At 40.5% G+C, this 19,158-nt stretch overlaps 1 protein-coding gene across 1 annotated transcript in view; it reads right to left on the bottom strand.

Moving 5' to 3' along the window:
- The window catches only part of PPTC7 (protein phosphatase targeting COQ7), a 38,900-nt gene extending 20,789 nt beyond the window's left edge, over window positions 1–18,111 (bottom strand). The window contains exon 1 of the mRNA XM_065903866.1: window positions 17,604–18,111. Within this exon, the coding sequence (XP_065759938.1) occupies window positions 17,604–17,832 (229 nt within the window). The 5' untranslated portion in view covers window positions 17,833–18,111. The remainder of the gene's footprint in view (window positions 1–17,603) is intronic.
- Between the last annotated feature and the right edge of the window lie 1,047 nt (window positions 18,112–19,158).

The raw sequence follows: 19,158 nt of genomic DNA, 5'->3' as shown, positions 1-19,158 counted from the left end.
GGAAAGGCTTTGAATGCCAAGATAAAGAATGTGAACAGAATACAGAAGTTATTTCCTTTAACTCACTGTAATCATCTTATGTCTCCATTAATAACATTCTGTCAGCCCATGTCTAGTTGAAGTGTTTGCTTTAACCTAAGAGCCAATTAAAACCATAATTAGATTAAGATAATGGTTACGTATCTGAAAGAGCTGAGCAAAAGGCTGAGAGGAAACAATGATAGGGCACAGAACATTCCTTTAGTTACACCACTTACAATGGGAAATGTTGAGTTTTATAAAGTGGGAAATAGGCAACTAGATAATATTTATATTTATGATTTTTATAAAATATTTTGCTAAGTTTTCCATAGACTGCTTTTCTACAGTAGGCTTAAAAGAAAGGAGATATACCTCTCTGGTATACCTCCCACTGTTTAAATGCATCTTTTTACAGGAAGAAAACTCTTAAAGTAACAGACAATTTTCACTTTTTAAACTGAACAAATTTTTGTCTTTGCCTATGGTTATAACCACATAAAAACAAAACTCTGCTGTACTTGAAAAAAAAAATCACTTAGCTTTTTATTAACTCAAAATTTTACCTTTATTCTAAGCCACAAGTTCAAGGGAAAAAAATATTTGGTAAGTAAGCTAAAACGGTGGAAGCTTAAAAATCCTCTTTCCAACTGCATACAGCCACCTAACTGTAGTTGTAAAAGGCTCACCTTGAAAAAGATTTTGAACTAAGTGACCACCACCAGCCCAAGTTTCTCCATCATTATCCATTATCAGCAATCAGCACGAGGCTGCCATTCTTCTTAAACTCTTCCTACTATACTCATCTTCAGATCGACATGCGATTAGTTATAAGACACTTTCTAGAAGAAAGTGATGCCTCCAAAATAAATACTAAGTTTCAATTTTAATATAAAAATCAGTGAAGAAAAATTGGTCATTTGTTTTTATCCAACAATAGCTCTGACAGAATTTCAAATACTAGGTAGTACCCAAAGGTAATAAGAGTTTTATTCCTTGCATCTTTGATGATCTCGAGGCCTTTTACATTGAACCTCATACTCTCTAGTGAAGCAAGACAGTTCTACAGGGATTGTTTCCTTCTACAGGGATTGTTTCTCCATCAGTGAAACACACCTCCTATCTACTAGAATGGGTACTTGACAGTGAACTGAAACTCAAGAGGAGAAACTTGAGTAAGCATCTGGCTGGATCACAAGAGTTGAATAATAAAAGCAGCAGGAGACCCCTCTGTACCCAACAGATAAGGATATCTGCTTTTACTCTTTCTGCAGTGAGTGCTCATCTAATGAGGAACTGGTTAGGCAGTATCTATTGCAGTGCTACAGCTGGCTTCTTTTCAGATGCTGAGTGTCTTCTTCAAATACGAAATCTAGTGTTCTCAGAGCCAACATTATTTGTGGAAAGACATCACAACCTGAAGCAGTGTAACTAGAGAAAAATGAAAACAGAGTATAAACTCACTTTCTAGCAAAAGGAACAGATCACACTTGTATCAACAATCCTGAAGCCTCAACTATTTGGGCATTAAAAACACTCCCTTGTGATTCAGGACTGTGAAATGTATCTACAAATAATTATCCCGAAGGGAACAAAAAGAAGGATTACTGGGAAAATGTATTTAAGAGTTGATTTATTCAGAAAAGTACAATTTGCTTTGACTAGAACTCCTTTCAGTTCCCTAGAGGTGAAATTATATAGATTATGATGTCCTTCCTGCTTTAACAAGCAAGTGATATATTCCCTTTGCAAGGTTTTCCCAAAGTAACCACTATGCATTAGTCACGATGAAACATGCATCTTTGAATTCTCCAGATACCAAGTCTACGTCAAGAACTCAAGATCTCTAAGTAAAACAGCTAACTCAAAGCTGAGGCAATAAAACTGAAAGGATGGAAGAAAGAATGGTTCAAACCCTGTGATAAAATGTGTGAAAAGGGAACCTGTCAGCAAAACTCAAACTGTCCTAAAGAAATAGTACAGTCTAGAACAGTTAACAAAGTTCAAAAATGGACTCAAAGTAGGAATAAATGATCTATTTTATGTTTTAGAATTCTAAAGAAAATAGCTATTCCTTTCTAGCTCAGTAAACACGAAATTACTCAATAATTAATCAAATTAAAATGCACACACATACATATATACATTTACACCTGTTGTCCAGAATAATTCATTAGAGATTGTAATCTCCAGAAGATGATTAGGAAATGACAGGGTGAAGGCAAAGAAACTCAAAGTCAACCTTTTTAAAAGAAAAAATGTTCCTTCCTCTAACTTCCTTTACCTCTTCTGTTTAAATACCAAATATTTAACGTGGAATGATGTGTTTGGACTTAACTGTGGCTGAGGACCTTGGGTATCTTAAAAGTTGAGGGTGAAGTCACAGATAAAGGTCACTTCAACTCTTTTCTGAGCCGCAGTAGTATCTTAATCAAATGCTAAATGCTGTTGGCAATGCTTTTTGGGCAGGAGGAAGCCAGAGACAATCATCTGGGTGTGGGGTGTCACACTGATCTTAAGTTATGAACAGGAGACAAAGGGCCCTTACTGTGTCACAGAATTAATGGCTTCTATTAAAACTGAGGATTTTCCATTTCTAGATATTAGGAAATGTTACACAATGCCTAATAATTTAACGTTTAAATAAGAAAGTAACAGCGATGAAAGTCCAGCCATCTGATGTGTGCCTGTACTGGCCCTTTAAGTTAACAGAAAAACTTTCCTTCTATTTATAAGATTAGATCTAGAATTTTGGTCTTAAAGGTTAACCTAATATTCATAACAATTAAGCCATAGGGCTTCTCTGGTGGCTCAGTGGTAAAGAACGTGTCTGCCAATGCAGGAGACGGGGTTCAATCCCTGGGTTAGGAAGATTCCCTGGAGAAGGAAGTGGCAACCCACTCCACTGCTTTTGCCTGGGAAATCCCAAGGACAGAGAAGCCTGTGGGCTACAGTCCACGGGGTTGCAAAAAATCAGAATGACTTAGGAACTAAACAACAACACCCAAAGAGGATACTATTTTACCCCCTACTTTCTTGACCCCTCTATAACAGCTGTTTTTTACCAAAATACCACCCTCTGGGAGAGGACAAGTCAGATGCAACCCTGGCAACAAATGCTTTTCTTTTAATTAACAAGTGAAAACAATTCTTTAGATTAAGGCTGCCAAATGAGGAACTGACCCTTAATTTCTGAATACTAGTTATGTTTTCAATATATTGTTGAAAACAATATATTGTTCAATTAAGTAATGACCTTCAGGTGGCAAAACAAGTAATTTTTTTTCTTCTTTTTATTTTCCATACTTTCCCATTTTTTTCAGTAATTGAGTACACGTTACCTTTAAGGGAGAAATGATAAACTATACAAATTCAGTGAGAACTGCATTTTACACTTACATTAAATATTAAAGCTATTCAACATTTTATTGAGTATTTCCTATATGTAAAACATTGTGGTGAAAGGGAGCCAAAGGGATTTACATACAGTAAAAGATTTCCTGCCCAGAGGAACTTAAAATCAAGTGCTGTGATGGGGGGAGTAGGGTTGAGAGGCTTAAGATAAACGGCTATAATAAAACAAAATATGCACCACTAAAACCAAAACTAAGAAAGATTAGATTACATCCAGCTGAAGAAATCAGCAAAGCATTCATGGAGAGGTGTCTGATTTGAGCCTAGAAAGATGAAAATACAAGTTGTGCAAGAGGAGGCTGAGGAGAGAGGCATTTCAGACAGTTCCCTGTGATTTTTACTAATATGGATAAAGTACAAGTAATAAAGGTGAGGTTACAGCTCTAAGAGCAGAGAAGTCTCACCTTCAGGTAAACACCTATCATCCCCCTACCACGAAACTCTACCCAGCAATTAGCCAAACAATGCACTGTAGGAGTTAAGGCATCTGGGAGGTCCCTCAGAAGCAAAGGGCTTGGCCAGAGGCCACCAAATTTGCAGAGGCTTACAGACAGTTTATCAAGGCTCACTGAGGTCTTTTTCTGTTTTAATCAGGGGGCTTTGCTCAATTATTAGCCTAGGAATAGTTATAACTAACTGATGATTTCAAACTGTGGTGCTGGAGAAGACTTTTGAGAGTCCCTTGGATAGCAAGAAGATCAAACAAGTCAATCTTAAAGGAAATCAACCTTGAACATTCACTGGAGACTGAAGCTGAAGCTCCAATACTTTGGTCACCTGATACGAAGAGCCAACTCATTGGAAAAGACTCAGATGCTGGGAAAGATTGAGAGCAGGAGAAGGGAGCGACAGGGGATGAGATGGATGGATGGCATCATCCACTCAATGGATTTGAGTTTAAGCAAACTCTGGGAGACGGTGAAAGTCAGGGAAGCCTGGAGTGCTGCAGTCCATGGGGTCACAGAGAGTTGGACATGACTGAGCAACTTAACAATAAAGGGCTTCCCTTGTGGCTCAGCTGGTAAAGAATCTGCCTGCAATGTGGGAGACCTGGGTTTGATCCCTGGGTTGGGAAGAACCCCTGCAGAAAGGAAAGGCTACCCACTCCAGTATTCTGGCCTGGAGAATTCCATGGACTGTACAGTTCATGGGATCGCAGAGAGTCAGACACGACTGAGCGATTTAAAAAAAAAAAAGGTACTTAGAACCAGCTAAGATTATCTCAGTAAAACACGGGTCCGACTCTGCAACCCCATGGACTGTAGCCTACCAGGCTCCTCTGTCCATGGAATTTTCCAGGCAAGAGCTCGAGTGGGTTGCCATTTCCTTCTACAGAGGATCTTCCCGATCCAGGGATTGAACCTGGGTCTCCCACATTGCAGGCAGATGCTTTACCACCTGAGCCACCAGGGAATCCCTTAAACAAAGTTTTAAGTGATCATTTTTGGCTTCAAAGTCATTATAAACATACTGGGCAAGGGCACAGGCTTTGGAGTCAGATCTCGGTTCAAATTCCAGCTCTAGGACTCGGATGAGGTGTACTAAGGGCACCCTGGGTAGCACTTTGAGCCTCATTATCTTCACCAGTAAATGGGAATCAACTCATGAACATCAAGTCCTGGTGTGAGGGAACAGGGATAATGGTGTAAAGACTGCCTCATTACAATGCTCAGCTCATGGTCAACACGCAGTAAATAAGTGTTATGCCTCTCTTTAAAAAGGCCAAGTTAGAGACTGTGTATATAGACTCTGCAACGATCAGAAAAAAAAGAGTTCTTTGATCAGTGTTGGCTGCAAGCTTGACAAACACTGGACTATGGTTTCAATCAAAAGACAATTCCCATTCATGAATAATATCTAAAAGATGAGTGGTCCATTCAGCTTTCCCACTCACACATCCACCACCATTCAATATTACATTAAACATTTAACAGCAACATTTTCAAGCACCAAGGAACAAATCTATATTTGTCTCCAAAAAATACACAAAGAAAAAAAGATTCACCTGCATCTTGAGGAAATAAACTAGCTTTCTTTTTCCAGAAATGACTCTGAAGTAACCTTATTTAACAAATATCTCTTAAGCGCCTGCTGCCTACAATGTGCCGAGGTTCACACTTCGAAATTTATTGTTTTAAATGGGGAATCTAATAACAACTACTAACACATAGATGTTAGTGGACCTAATGATCCCCTGAGCTTACTATGGTAAGCAACATCTCTATCATAACTTTCCTGTCCTTATTGTGACCCCCTTCAGGGCTGAGACTTTCTCATACTGATAACATCTTCAACCCCCGAGTGCTAGCGGGGTTCCTGGCACAACAGTTCTGAATTCCTGCTGCACCCTGAGATGATCTGTGGAACCCAAACCCCACCTATGGAGCCAGTAGGCCCAGGGTAAGCCTGGGCCTTGTAACAAAGTATAAAAATCCAAACTACACAGAAGATTCTAACAAGACTCAGCTTCTTCCGCACACTAAGGACTCCATAAAGACCAGACGGACACATGCATGCCCAAGCCAAATGACTGTGCCTCTGAAATGCCTCTTCTACCAATCAATTCCGTTTTCAATTTCCAAAGCTGACTCCTCTCTTGCATTTCCTAACCCAATTACAGGCAGCCAAACCCAGTCACACTTCCAGGCTTGAAACCCTAAAGAAGCTTCTAAAAGTAAAACCTCAAAATCAACTCTAATTTCTCTTTCTCCTTCACCCTCTTTGTCCAATTATCATTAAGTCCTGTTGATTCTATGTCTGCATTGTGCCTGAAGCCCAGCTATTTCCCAGTGTCCCTAGTTAAACCCCATTCTAGCTCAGACCGTTTCAGGAGCTTCCTAATTGGTCTTTTGCCTTCTGATCTCTCATTATATCCTCTATACCTTTTTTTTAAAAACAAGATTGCTATGTCCATATTATATTTCATGTCAAATACCTTCCATGTATATACACTTATTTACTTGTATTTCTAAGAACATTCTCTAGAAGAATATATAAGAAACTGATATCACTGGTTTCTTCTGGGAGAGGAACTCCTGCAGCTAGGAGACAAGGAAAGGTGAGAGGGAAACTTTACTGTATTGCATACTTTTGAATTTTCAATACCTTCTGCATTTTGTACCATCCAAATGTGCTGTTTCTTCAAAAACAATCAAACTAAACCCAAAACAACAAAAGCAAAAACATCTTCTATCGCTTTCTACCAAAACCGAAAAACAAAACACCCAGCATGGCAACTGTGACCTTTGACAACTTGGTCTTAATCTGCTTAACATCAATTCTCAGTCATCCTTCCATCTCCACCTTGCCAGCCCAGACTACTCTGTAGCCTCAGAACAGCTGTATTTGGGAAGTCTTCTGTGCCTCTGCTGATCATTCAATCTGGAGAGCCTTACCAATTCCCTCACTTCGCTCAGTTTATTGAAAAACTGATCTCTGGAAGTCCAACTCCATGTTTCCACATCTCCTAACATGTATGCATTCTTTTATACTGTTCCTGTGCATATGTGAACTTCTCCATGGGACTATGAAACTTCAGAGCCGAAATCTGTTTTGTTCTTGGGTCTTCTCCACAGCATCTGCCAGGGACTAACAGGAAACAACCAGTAAACAATGAATTCAGTTGACTGTACTGGTAAGTTAGAATACCAACATTCTAATATACCAACTTTCACCTGAGCACTTCAAAAAGAGAATTAATGCTTTGGGGGTGGGGGAGAGGGATAAATTGGGAGACTGGGATTGACATATACACTACTAAAATAGAGAACTAGTAAGAACTTAATAAGAACTTACTGTAAAGCACAGGGAACTCTACTCAAAACTCTGTAATGGCCTACATGAGAAAAGAATCTAAAGAAAGAATGGATATAGATATAACTGATACACTTTGCTGTACACCTAAAATGACACTGTAAATCAACTTTATTCCAAGGAAAATTACAAAAAAAGAGAGAGAGGAAATGAGCCCATTACCTCATCCTAGAGTTGCACAAGGTGTTGGGCCCTCCTCTCACCGAATGTTAAACTAAGCCTGAATGGAAAGACACTTGAAAAGGAGTCTTGGAGATGACACAGCTCCCAGCATTCTTTGCCACTAACTGGCTGTAGGACACTGACCAAACAACTTCTCTAAACTTTAGTTTTCTCATCCGTGAAATAAAGAGCAGGAGAACAAATTCTCTGCAGAGTTCCTTTTTCTAAGATTCTAAGTCACAATGCAAGACAAGGGAGCCTGTTTTAGAAACTCTATAAAAGTTAACAGGCATGTACAAAGTCACTTGAGCCATGTCCAACTCTTTGCAACCCTATGGATGGTAGCCCTCCAGGCTCCTCTGTCCATAGGATTGATTCTCCAGGCAAGAATACCAGAGTGGGTTGCCATGTCCTCCAGGGGATCTTCCCAACCCAGGGATGGAACTCATATCTCTTATGTCTCCTGAAATGGCAGGTAGGTTCTTTACCACTAGTGCCATCTGGAAAGAATATTACATTTACTGTATGAACTAGTTTAGAAGCAAACATTCCATTGCATGCTTTTCAATTTATCCTTTCCCATTAGTATACCAACTCATGTATGTTTTCAAAGAATTTCAATAATGATTTAGAGAGTAAAAACTATGTCCCATGTCCTTTTACTTCAGTTTTAACCACCTGACTAGAATCTTGGGGAAGTTTTTTCTCCTTTAAGCCACTGACAAAAAGGAAGGCCAACCATTTTTCAATTTGAAATTCTGATAAAAGATAGCTACAGATTAACTGGCTTCACTGAATTCAGATGATCTGTAAATGATTTAATATATAAGTGTAGAATTTATTCACGAAACACACCAAAGACCATTAATTGTTCAGTGAATTCAGTGTACATGAACAAGAAAACTAAGATGAATGTGGCTTCTCAAGAATTAAGTGGATTTTTAAAAACAATATTCATAAAATATCTGTTTATACTTTCTCAGTTCATAGCAACACTGATGACCATATTGCCAATTAGCATTCAACCTAGAGGCCATGAACAGTTTTCTTGTGTAAATAGCTCAAATCTATTTTCTAATCCAAAACTGCTGCCCAAACACTGATGTAAAAACAGAAGCACTCTTTGTTTGCTTCATTCAGCATAGCTAACCTTTTGCATCTACCTCAAATGACAGCACAGACTACTTTGATAAGTCAAAAACCTACTGGAGACAGCATCCTTGAAAGATCAAAATGTACAGTCACAGTCGTACAAAAAGAAAGAAGTTACCTCATCATGAGGGAATGAGCAAAAAGAAATGAGTAAAAGAAAAATCAGTGCAAAAATGTGTTGGAACTGGTTTGAGTCAAAATAGTACTCAGTCCCTAAACAGAAAGCACTCTTTGTAGTAAGTCACTTTTGGAGTCTCTGGCAAAGTTTTTGCAGTCATTTTGTAGTCCGTGGGATTCATACCAACAATTCAATCAATTCTAGAACTATTCACCAGCTACAAACTTATTCACCTCAAAAACAACTGTTTAAGAATCTAGTAAATTCATAAATTGTTAAATGTGACAGACTCAAGATCAACAATAAGCTTATATATATATATATATATATTTTTTTTTTTTTTTTAAATTTTTACTTATTTATTTGTGTTGCTCTGGGTCTTTGTTGCTTTGCAAAACAGATTTTCTCTAGTTGCTGTGAGCGGGGGCTACTCTAGTTGCAGTGTGCAGACTTCTCATGTTGCAGAGCACCAGCTCTAGGCACTCGGGCTTCAGTAGTTTTGACACAGGGGCTCAGTAATTGTAGTTTGAGGGCTCTAGAGCTCGAGCTCAGTGGCTGTGGCACAGGCACTTAGATGCTCCGCAGCACGTGGTATCTTCCCAGACCAGGGATCGAACCTGTGTCACTTGTATTGGCAGACAAATTCCCATCCACTGTACCACCAGGGAGGTTCCAACAATAAGCTTACTGATGAGAGTTATTTCACAACAAATGGAAAGGTATGAATTTGTATAACTTTTTTGGAGTGACCTACACTACTATTTAAATCAGAAGCCTTTCAAAAGTTCACAGCCTTAGACTCAGGAACTCCTCTTCAAAGAATTTATCCTAAGGAAATATTCAAATGTAGAGATATTTACTCTAGTGTTACTTGTAACAGAAAATTGGAAATAATCTAAATAACTAAAAATAGAGGACTTCATGGGCTATATATGCAGTAAAATATGATACCTACGATTATTAGCATGGAAATATGCTCAAGTTACATTACTTATTAATAACATTACAGAGCAGAATATATAGTAACCTGGTCTTACTTGTTAATTTGTATACATACAATTGTATATATACAAAAGTTAGAGGAAACCACACTGCCTGTAACTGAGTTATAAGTTACAAGTATTTCATACTGTGCTTTTGTAAACATGTGTTACTTTTTATAAGCACAAAACAAAATCATTTATTTAAAAGCACTAGGTTCGAAAGAGAAAACTTAGGTTCAAGTCCCAGCTCTGATACTAGCTGTGCTAACCTTACTGATGAGTCAACTTTATAGATGAGGAAACAGATACAGATTAAGCAGAGCTAAGAGCAAATATCTCATAGTAAAAAGATTAAATAAGGTAAAACATAAAAATACACTGTAAAATCTAAAGCACTGAATAAACCACTGGTAAGTTGAACCATATTTTGTGTCAGATATATTGAACAAAGGCTTAGGAGAAAACAGAATGAGTATCTTCACTCTTTAAAGAAAAGTTTCTGCTCCTCCAATGCCCCCCCCCCCCAGCATTCCCCTAAAATCCAGTTTGGGATCCCATTCAAAAGTATTTAGCATCTTCTTTAAAATTTTAAACTAGAAGATCGGTGCCACTTGTCAACTCAAATTTAAATCAGTAAGTGTGTGTTATCAGCCCAATGCCTTCTGCAGTGTGTCAGTTTTTGCAAAAAATGTTTTGATTTATGATGCAATTCTGTGAACTGTGTGAACTGTTTAATAACAGGAAACAAATGCTTTTAGATCTCAGAGAGATAGAAAACTACCAGATTTTTAAAATATTTGACAACCCTCAAACAAGACAGATCACTGAATTTAATACAAATGACAAAAAATTAGGATATAGGTAACCAGTTCTTAAAATGAGACCAAAAGTTAACACTAGCTTTGAAAGGCAAACTTAGAAAGCACACCATTCTTCAACTGAAAGAAAAGTAAAACTTCTTTAGACAGAACAAACTGTCAACTTACTTTTCCAAAGCATTTTCCTGAAAATTCTGACTTAAAGTCCCAGTTAAGGCCTCTCTAAAAGGCACAGGGACCTTTATAAAATGAATTTGACATTTAGTTTGAACTTGACATAAGCGTTTATTCAAAGGACATGGTTGTAGGTCAAATACTCTGACCTGGTGCAGTGGTTCTTGAGTCACAGGAGTACAAACTCCGTTTGGACACTGTTGCAACCATTCAGGTCATGTATTGGTCAGTTTCAGAAAGCAGAGCTAAAGTTCAGGAAAGGCCTCCTCTAATCCAGGTTCCCTCAACTCCTCTCCCCCCAGAAAACACCCACAGCACAACCAGCTAATATCCACCTCTTACCTTCTGCTACAATTTAAAACCTTTTAACAAAAGTAGATTTTCTAAAAAGTATTAACAGTCATGCATTTAAAATGCAATTACTTGCTCTATTAAAAAAAAAATTCATCCAGATTCCTTTAAGGAGATTATTAACAAACAGAGAGAGAAGCTGGAAGTTAGGAAAATTTAAAACCTAAGCTCGAGAATTCCTAGATTAAAGACTGACTAAAAGAAAAGTAGCTCTCTCTGACAGTATAACAAATGAGAAAATGACTTTAAAAATAATATGCCTTATACCTTATGAAAAGTACAATACACCTATGTAGCAAAATGAGAAAAATATCAGTGAATAGGATTTAAGAAACAAACAGTAAAATTCCTCTATCCCTTAACACTATAATCTATCTATTACAGAATGAGAGAATACCATGAAGAGTTGAAGAGCAACTAGTCAGTGGCTATTTTTTTGTCAGCAGCTTCTTAAACCCTGCTGTTTCTACGAGTACTGGAAGGCTCCTTTACTGAGCCAACAACTCTCATACTTCCTTAAACATTCCACAATTTTCTCTCGAAAGCAAATAGATTACTATGAAATCCAGCATATATAAAGTACTGACTGATCTCAGAACTTATATATCTGATTGCTGACATTTAAAAAATATTCCCCCTCTAGTAATAATTATATTAGAATGATATAAAATAGATATATAAAGACAACTATGTTGCTCACAGTTACAGAGTTATAATATGACTAGCAATTTCATTTCTTGGTATACACCCAAGAGAATAGAAAATATGTTTACAAAAAAACCTATACATGAATGTGTCATAGCAGCTCTATTCACAACAGCCCAAAAGTGGAAACAACACAATGTCCATTAACAGATTTTTTAAATGTGGCATACCCATATCAGAATAGCATTCAGCCATAAAAAGGAATATACACTACAGTGTAAATAAATCTCATAGTACCGCTTCTGTTTTATATTTTGGTTCTTTTGGGCCGTAAGGCATGTGGGACCTTGGCTCCCTGACCAGGGCCTAAACTGGCATCTTCTGCATTGGAAGGCGAAGTCCTAACCACTGGACTGCCAGGAAGTTCTAATATGGGTAAATCTTAAAAATCTTATGAGTGAAAAAAGTCAGACACCAAAGACCACGTACTACATGATTTCATTTACCTGAAATGCCCAAAATAGACACATCTGTAGTGTCAGAATCTACTTTCGGCTGCCAGGGGCTGAGGGAGGGGAGTTGGGAAGTGACTAATCGTTAGGGGTTTTCTTACAGAGTGATGAATATGTTCTGGAACTAGTTAGTGGCAGTGGTTGCACAACCTTATGAATGTTGTGTTACTGAACTTTTCACTTTAAATGGTGAATGTCACGGCAGGTGAATTGTATATTAAAAAAAAAAAAAATTTCAGTCAGGGTCATGTCGGCTGAATGTTGACAGGTAGATCAGGTTGAATTCTGACTTTCAGAAAATTACGACTATATAAATGATGAGACAGGTTTCCTGACACAGCTTGAAATCTAGATAAGGGAAATTCAAAAGAGGGCTTCTTGGAAGGCTGAAATTAGCACACATACACACTCCTCCAAAGTGACTAGTACTTTGTTAAAAGGGCAACTCACTTTCAGATATAGAGCTTTTTGATCAAGTATATAAAAATTACTATGACTGTTGGAAAACATCAAATTGTACCTAACCAATTCACTTCCTAAATAAAATATTGATCTTTATATTGTTCATGTAATCCTCATACTTTAAGATAACTACTTTTTATATAAAAAAATATTTTTTTTTTGGTCATGCTGAGTAATTTTACGGGATCCTAGTTCCCTGACTAGGTAGGTATCAAACTCTGTGCCCTGTGCAATGGAAGTGTGACTGCCAGGAAGTTCCAAGACAAACTACTTTTAAGACTGGCATAACTCACAGAAATATTTCAAATTCCTGGCCACAATCAAAATTTTATCTAGAGGCTAGACTTTTATTTCTGTTTAAGGTTTCAAGTTAATCAAGCTTAAATAAACATCGTCCAGTTTTACAAGAATTACTTTACAACTCAACTCAAAGCCAGAACTTAGATGGCATACACCATGCTATCTTTTTTTCAATAAACTGTGGTTTAGTATGCAGAGGAGTTTTTGCTGCATTTTAATTATGAGTCATAGAATGAGTAAATAAGTACATACACACATACACACCCTTAAGTGAAAAAGCATTACCAGAATGATTTAACGGTACCAGAAGACAGACCAGTTCTGAACTCACTTATCTTGTCAAGAACGCTTAACCAGTGGTGTAAAAGAGGACTGGATGGAACAGGGAATCTTGGTGCTAGTCCTAATTCTACCATTAACATTGGCAAAGAACTTTGTGGGGTTACTCCTAGTGGAGTAACCTTGGCAAAGTCATTTGACCCTCTGCAGACTTGTCTTCTCTTCAGTAAAATGAAAGAACTGGATTCCAAGGTTTCTAAATCTTACAACCCTCAACAGTCTTTGATTCTATTGTTAAGTAGCTTAGGGCTGTAAGAGGCCCAGCAATTACACACTAGGCAGCTCCCATATTTTTATGTACTTAGACAACCACGCCATATAGAGTAACAAGAGAACCCAGTATTAGTCACAGGGAAGAAGGAAAAAGAAAAGTGCACATAGCTCCTGCTGGTACTGGTTTACTCCTGTTGAATCTAATAAAGAGAAAGCACCTTTGCCAATTTTCCAGGGGATAGGAGTGGTTCCTATGTCTCACCACACCCACCATAGTTGGTTTTTCCTAAAAGAAATCCAGTGGGACTCTACAAAAATGTTGTAAAGCAGCAATTACTTTTAGTCACTGCATGACTAACAGGACAGATCAATTCTAAATTAAAGAAATAAAGCAGCTTTCTCTTTCTAATACAAAAAGAAATAAACAGCTTTCATTCCAAAGAGTCCTAGATGACCACAGTGAGTTGCAGATAACTTAGCAATAAATAGCGTCAACCCAAAGAAAACTAATTATCTATAGAACTAGAAAGTTCAAAGCACCGAGGTTCAACATGACATTATTCAACACAGCCTCTTTTTTTTGGCTGCTCCATGCAGCGTGTGGGATCTCAGTTCCCTTGTGGTGTGCTGTGCTTGGTCACTCAGTTGTGTCCGACTCTTTGGGACCCCACGGACTGTAGCCCTCCAGGCTCCTCTGTCCATGGAATTCTCCAGGCAAGAACACTGAAGTGGGTTGCCATCTTCCTCTCCAGGGGATCTTCCCAATCCAGGGATCAAACCCATGTCTCCCACACTGCAGGCAGATTCTTTATTGACTGAGCCGCCATCAAACCTGGGCCTCAGCAGTGAAAGCACCGAGTCCGAACCACGAGGCCACCAGGGAACTCCCTCAACATAGCCTTTAATGCAATTCAGTTTACAACTCCAACTTACAGAGTAAAAAGCAGTATTAAAAACTCACTGAGACACATTACCTCTTCCACAGCAAGAGATAACCAGATCTGCCTATAATGGGATGATGTCACTAAAAGAAGTCACCATCATATGAATTGGTTTGTGGAAACCAAAGATCAAATGAGGCCAACTCGCAAGTAGTAGTAGCTGGCTCTCAAGATGGCTCTCTGGAAGAACTCCAACAGAAGACAGTCCTAGAGAACCTGTATTCCCGGATTTGCATACAATTCTCTTGTATTGCATACAATACAAGTCGGACACAAAACAGCTCTTTGTCAAATATGGCCAAAGACCATTCCTAGTTCACATAAGCCATACATCTATCTGTCTGGTATGTCTAGGAACATTCCTTTCAAGAGGGGTACAGAGCTGTAGTTCTTAATCTGGTACCACCCAAGGACCTCTAGGTGGACCTCTAGGCGGCCCATAAGTGGATTCCATCTACTTCATGGGGTCTCTGAAGTCTCCAAGTGTTAGTGTTATTCGCTCATTCAGGTCCGACTCTTTGCGACCCCATGGACAGCAGTCCACCAGGCTCCTCTGTCCATGAGATTTTCCAGGCAAGAATACTGGAGTGGGTTGCCATTTCCTTCTCCAGGGGATCTTCCCAACCCAGGGATCAAACCCGAGTCTCCTGCACTGCAGGCAGATTTTACCAACTGAGCTACAAGGGAAGCCCGAAGTCTCCAAAGGCCTATGCAAAATTTTGTCTCTATGCACATTTCTGGAGGGAGACAGCCTGTGGACAGTGAACCAAGAGGCTGTGAATCAAGCAAAGTTAAGAACCACTGGTTTCAGCGCCAGATATAAAACAGCATATCTACTGAAGGTGCCCATGCGAAAAGAAAGGGAAGTAATGTCCACTATTTGAGATGAAAAATAACAAAGAGTGCTATCTTTTCAAAACAAAAATATATGCTTCTCAGAAGTTTTTGAGGATCAGGTAGTCCACTTCCCTCATCCTCTAGTCTAGAGGAGGAAAATGACCTGAGAGGTTCTTGCCCAAAACCGCAGATCACAGAGTGGTAAAGCTGAGCACCTAACCAGGCTGGGTTTCGGTCAGGATGGTATGTTTACACATTTTTCAAAATGGGTTTGACCAAAGTTTCACATAACCTTATAAATACCCCACTCCATTAAGAAGGTAGCCTTCAAAAAACTTCAAATTTCAGCACAGGCATCTGACATATTAAACTATCCCCTGAATAATTAATCAAATCACAGATCTTTCACATAAGCCAGCACATAGCAGATTTTTAAGGGGGAACCTTAGTGGCTCAATATCCTCTATCCTATTGCACTATAATAGCAACTTGAAAAAGCAGTACAGGTCACAAGATTTTAACTGTGAAGTGCCTCGATTGTAATGAAAAAAGAACCACTGACAGACCTTTAAAAAAAAAAAGATATCAGGGGCTTCCCTGATGGTCCAGTGCTTAAGAATCTGCCTGCCAATGCAGAAGACATGGGTTCAATCCTTCGTTCAGGAAGATCCCACATGCCACCGAGCAACTAAGTAAGCCTCTGCATCACAACTACCGAGTCCATGCACCTCAACTACTGAAGCCAGTATGCCTAGAGTACATGCTCAACAAGAGAAGCCCCTGCCTGTGGCAACTAGAGAAAGCCTGCGTGCAGCAAGGAAGACCCAGCACAATCAAAAATAAATAAATAAACCTTTAGTCAGGGTCGAGCTGACTGTAGAGTGGATTTGTACAACTTCAATTTTCAAGTTCCCCCAGGGAACTCTACTCAGTACTCTGTAATGACCTATATGGGAAAAGAATCTAGAAACAAGTGGATATATGTATATGTACATCTGATTCACTTTTGTACAGCAGAAACTAACACAACATTATAAATCAACTATAATCCAATAAAAAATTTTTTTTTTTTAACTTGCAAGTTCCCTTCTAAGGAGTCTTTGCCTAAACACTAAACGATTTTTTCAACCTACCTACTTTAGTCTTTCATAAATTAAACTAAAAGCAACTTTTCTAGTGCATCTCATACATAGTACATAAGTAAAAGCAAAGATAATAGACTTATTCTGAGACTAAATTAAAAAGTAATTCTTATCATAAAATTACAAGACCCTGTGTTCCAATGCCAAGCTTTGGCTCAGTATATGCAATTTAAAGTAGTCAAAATACTCAATCTCACCTGAGAAGTGAAAACAGAGAGACATTTGAATTTGAGTTCAATGACAACGTGTCCTTCAATTTCACAGGAAGTGCTCTACTTATTAAGAGAGATTTAAATGGCATAGGAGTCTATGGCGTATGCACTGTTTCCAAAGACATGCATGATGGTAAAGTTTCTGATTGCTTCTGAATTCTATATAGCCATTTCTGCAAGCTCTAACTCTAGACTCCCAACCCCTAAGATGTAACTGGACTAGGCCCTCCAAAGCACCTGTGGCCTGAAATGGCTTTAACCAATTCTCAAGGCTTTCTTGGCCGCAGTGAAGAAGAGGGTTTGACCATTCTATTTTGGGTCAAGGAGACTCTCTTCCACCCTAAGTGACCTCAAGTGGTCAAGATCAGTTTGGAAGAATGCACTGCGAGTGATTTTTTTTTACCAGGCCAGCGGCCTCTGCTGCGAGACTCAGACAAGGATGGAGATCTGGTCTTGGATCGAGACGACGAAAGAATGAGGCTGAGCTGTGTGGGGCTTACGACAGCCAGTCTGCTCGGGAGCCCGCAACCCATAGCCGGGCCGAGGCGTCAGGAGCTCGAAGAAGCAGGGATCCGCAGGGCACGCAGAGGGAGGAGGAAGGGAGCGAGAGAATGAGAGCGAGGTTCGGAGCCTGCAGGTGTCGCCGGGGGAGGGGACGAGGTCGTCTGGGGCTGGCCCTGCCAAGTGACTAACAGTGCGGTTCCGGACTCGGACAAACTGGTCACATTCTCAGGGTGTGTGACCTTGAGCATGTGGCTCCACCGCTCAGCGCCTCAGTTTCCTCAACTCTAAAATGGGGGTTGATCAAGTGGAAAAACGCACCTTCAAGCGCTTGGCACGGCGCCTGGCACCTAGTAAGCGCTCCGTACAAATGAGCTACTACTACTGGCTCATTGGCTCCTCTTACCGCCCGGAGGAGCTGGAAAAGCCCCGAGAAGCGGAGTCCCCAGGAGGCGGATCCGGGGCTTTGGGAGGGGGGACCCGGCCGGGCACTCACCGAGCACGTCTGCTGAGCGGTGCCGGGCTACGAAGCACGCGTCGTCCCCATAGCAAGCGCCCTTCTTGAGGAGGCCCTTACGGAAGTCCTTGCCGAAGCCGCAGCCGGCCGTCACCAGACCGTAGTCACCGCCGCCGCCGCCGCCGCCTCCGGCCCTGGGGTCGGTCTGCGAGAGGCCGCCGAGCACGGCGCGGGCCACCAGTCGCCCGTATGAGAGGACCGAGAACATCGCCGCCGCCGCCCCCCCGAGGAGGCGGGGGGCCCGGGGAACAGGAGGACGCGGAGGCCCGGAGCCGGCTCTCTCCTCAGCCGCAGCCGAGCCGCCGCCGGGACGCTCCTCAAGGCGGCGCGCAGTTACCGCCGCCGCCCTTGCCCGACGCGCGGGGCCTCGCACACGCTCCGCCGCGCGCACTGGAGCCAGAGCGAGGTCAGAACCGGCGGCTCCTCCGCCTCAGCCCGACTAGGGTCCCGGCTGCAGCCACCGCTGCCGCCGCCATCTTCCGCTCCACTAGCGTGTTCCGGGCCGCGCCGGCAGCACCGCCCCCCTTATGACCACGCCTCTAGCCCCGCCCATGGTCCGCGGCTTAGGCCCAAGCCCCGCCTCCTCGGCTCGGTGCCCTCTGTAGTCACAGAGGTCGAGCTTGCGCAGAGGATGTGGTCACAATGTCTCCTAGGAGTTGTAGTCCGAAGGTTGTAGTCGCTTCTTTTAATTCACTGCCTAGCTTCAAGGACCTAGGAGGAGTTCCCAGACGCGAGACCGAAGTTAAAATACGGAGAATTATATAAACTGTCCCATAAAAAAAAAAAAAAAATACGGAGAATTACAAGTGGGTTGTTTGAAAGTTTTCTCCCCTGCTTTCAGTGAAGAGAAAACGCCACTATTCCTTAAAACAAACAAACAAAAAAACCTGGAAAAAATTAATCGGGTCACGTATGATTTTTCTATAACACATATATTAAACGGAAGTACACAAATCTAGTGACACCTCCAACATTTGTATATTGGAAGGGTTTAGGGACCGTAATCTGTTTGGAAAGAACCGTTTTGCATAATGTTTAGAAAAATTCGAGAATAATGATGGCGATTCAGGCACAACCACTGCAGACATACAGAAGTCATACAGAAGTGTTTCAGACTTTCAGATGATCCTGCCAAGTGAGGAACAAAAAAATTCTAGGCCCCAAATTTCTTTGCCTCAAATCTGAATTTTCTTGAAGATCTACCCGGCTAAGCAGGTCTTCTCCCCACCTCTGACTTGGGCGCCAAAGACTTGCAAAAATGACAGCCCTGCCTCTCTCCTCCCACAGCTGCCACCTCTTCTCATGGAAAGGACAACCCTTGGCCAGACAGGCCGCTCCCCTACTTTTTTTTAAGCTTTCAGCCTATCCCTAACAAACATCACAGTAGCCTTCTCCAGATTTTGACTAAGTAACCTTCTGAAATTTAGGTTGAAAAGTAAATTTCATGGGGAGTTTGTAATCTAATGGAAAGATTAGCTCACCAAATATGTGTAATAGGTTTGTATGTGTATGTGAATGTATATTCAAATTACAT

This window comes from Muntiacus reevesi, chromosome 13, assembly GCF_963930625.1.
Source record: "Muntiacus reevesi chromosome 13, mMunRee1.1, whole genome shotgun sequence".
NCBI lineage: Eukaryota > Metazoa > Chordata > Mammalia > Artiodactyla > Cervidae > Muntiacus > Muntiacus reevesi.
This window is presented reverse-complemented; position numbering and strand designations above follow the sequence as displayed.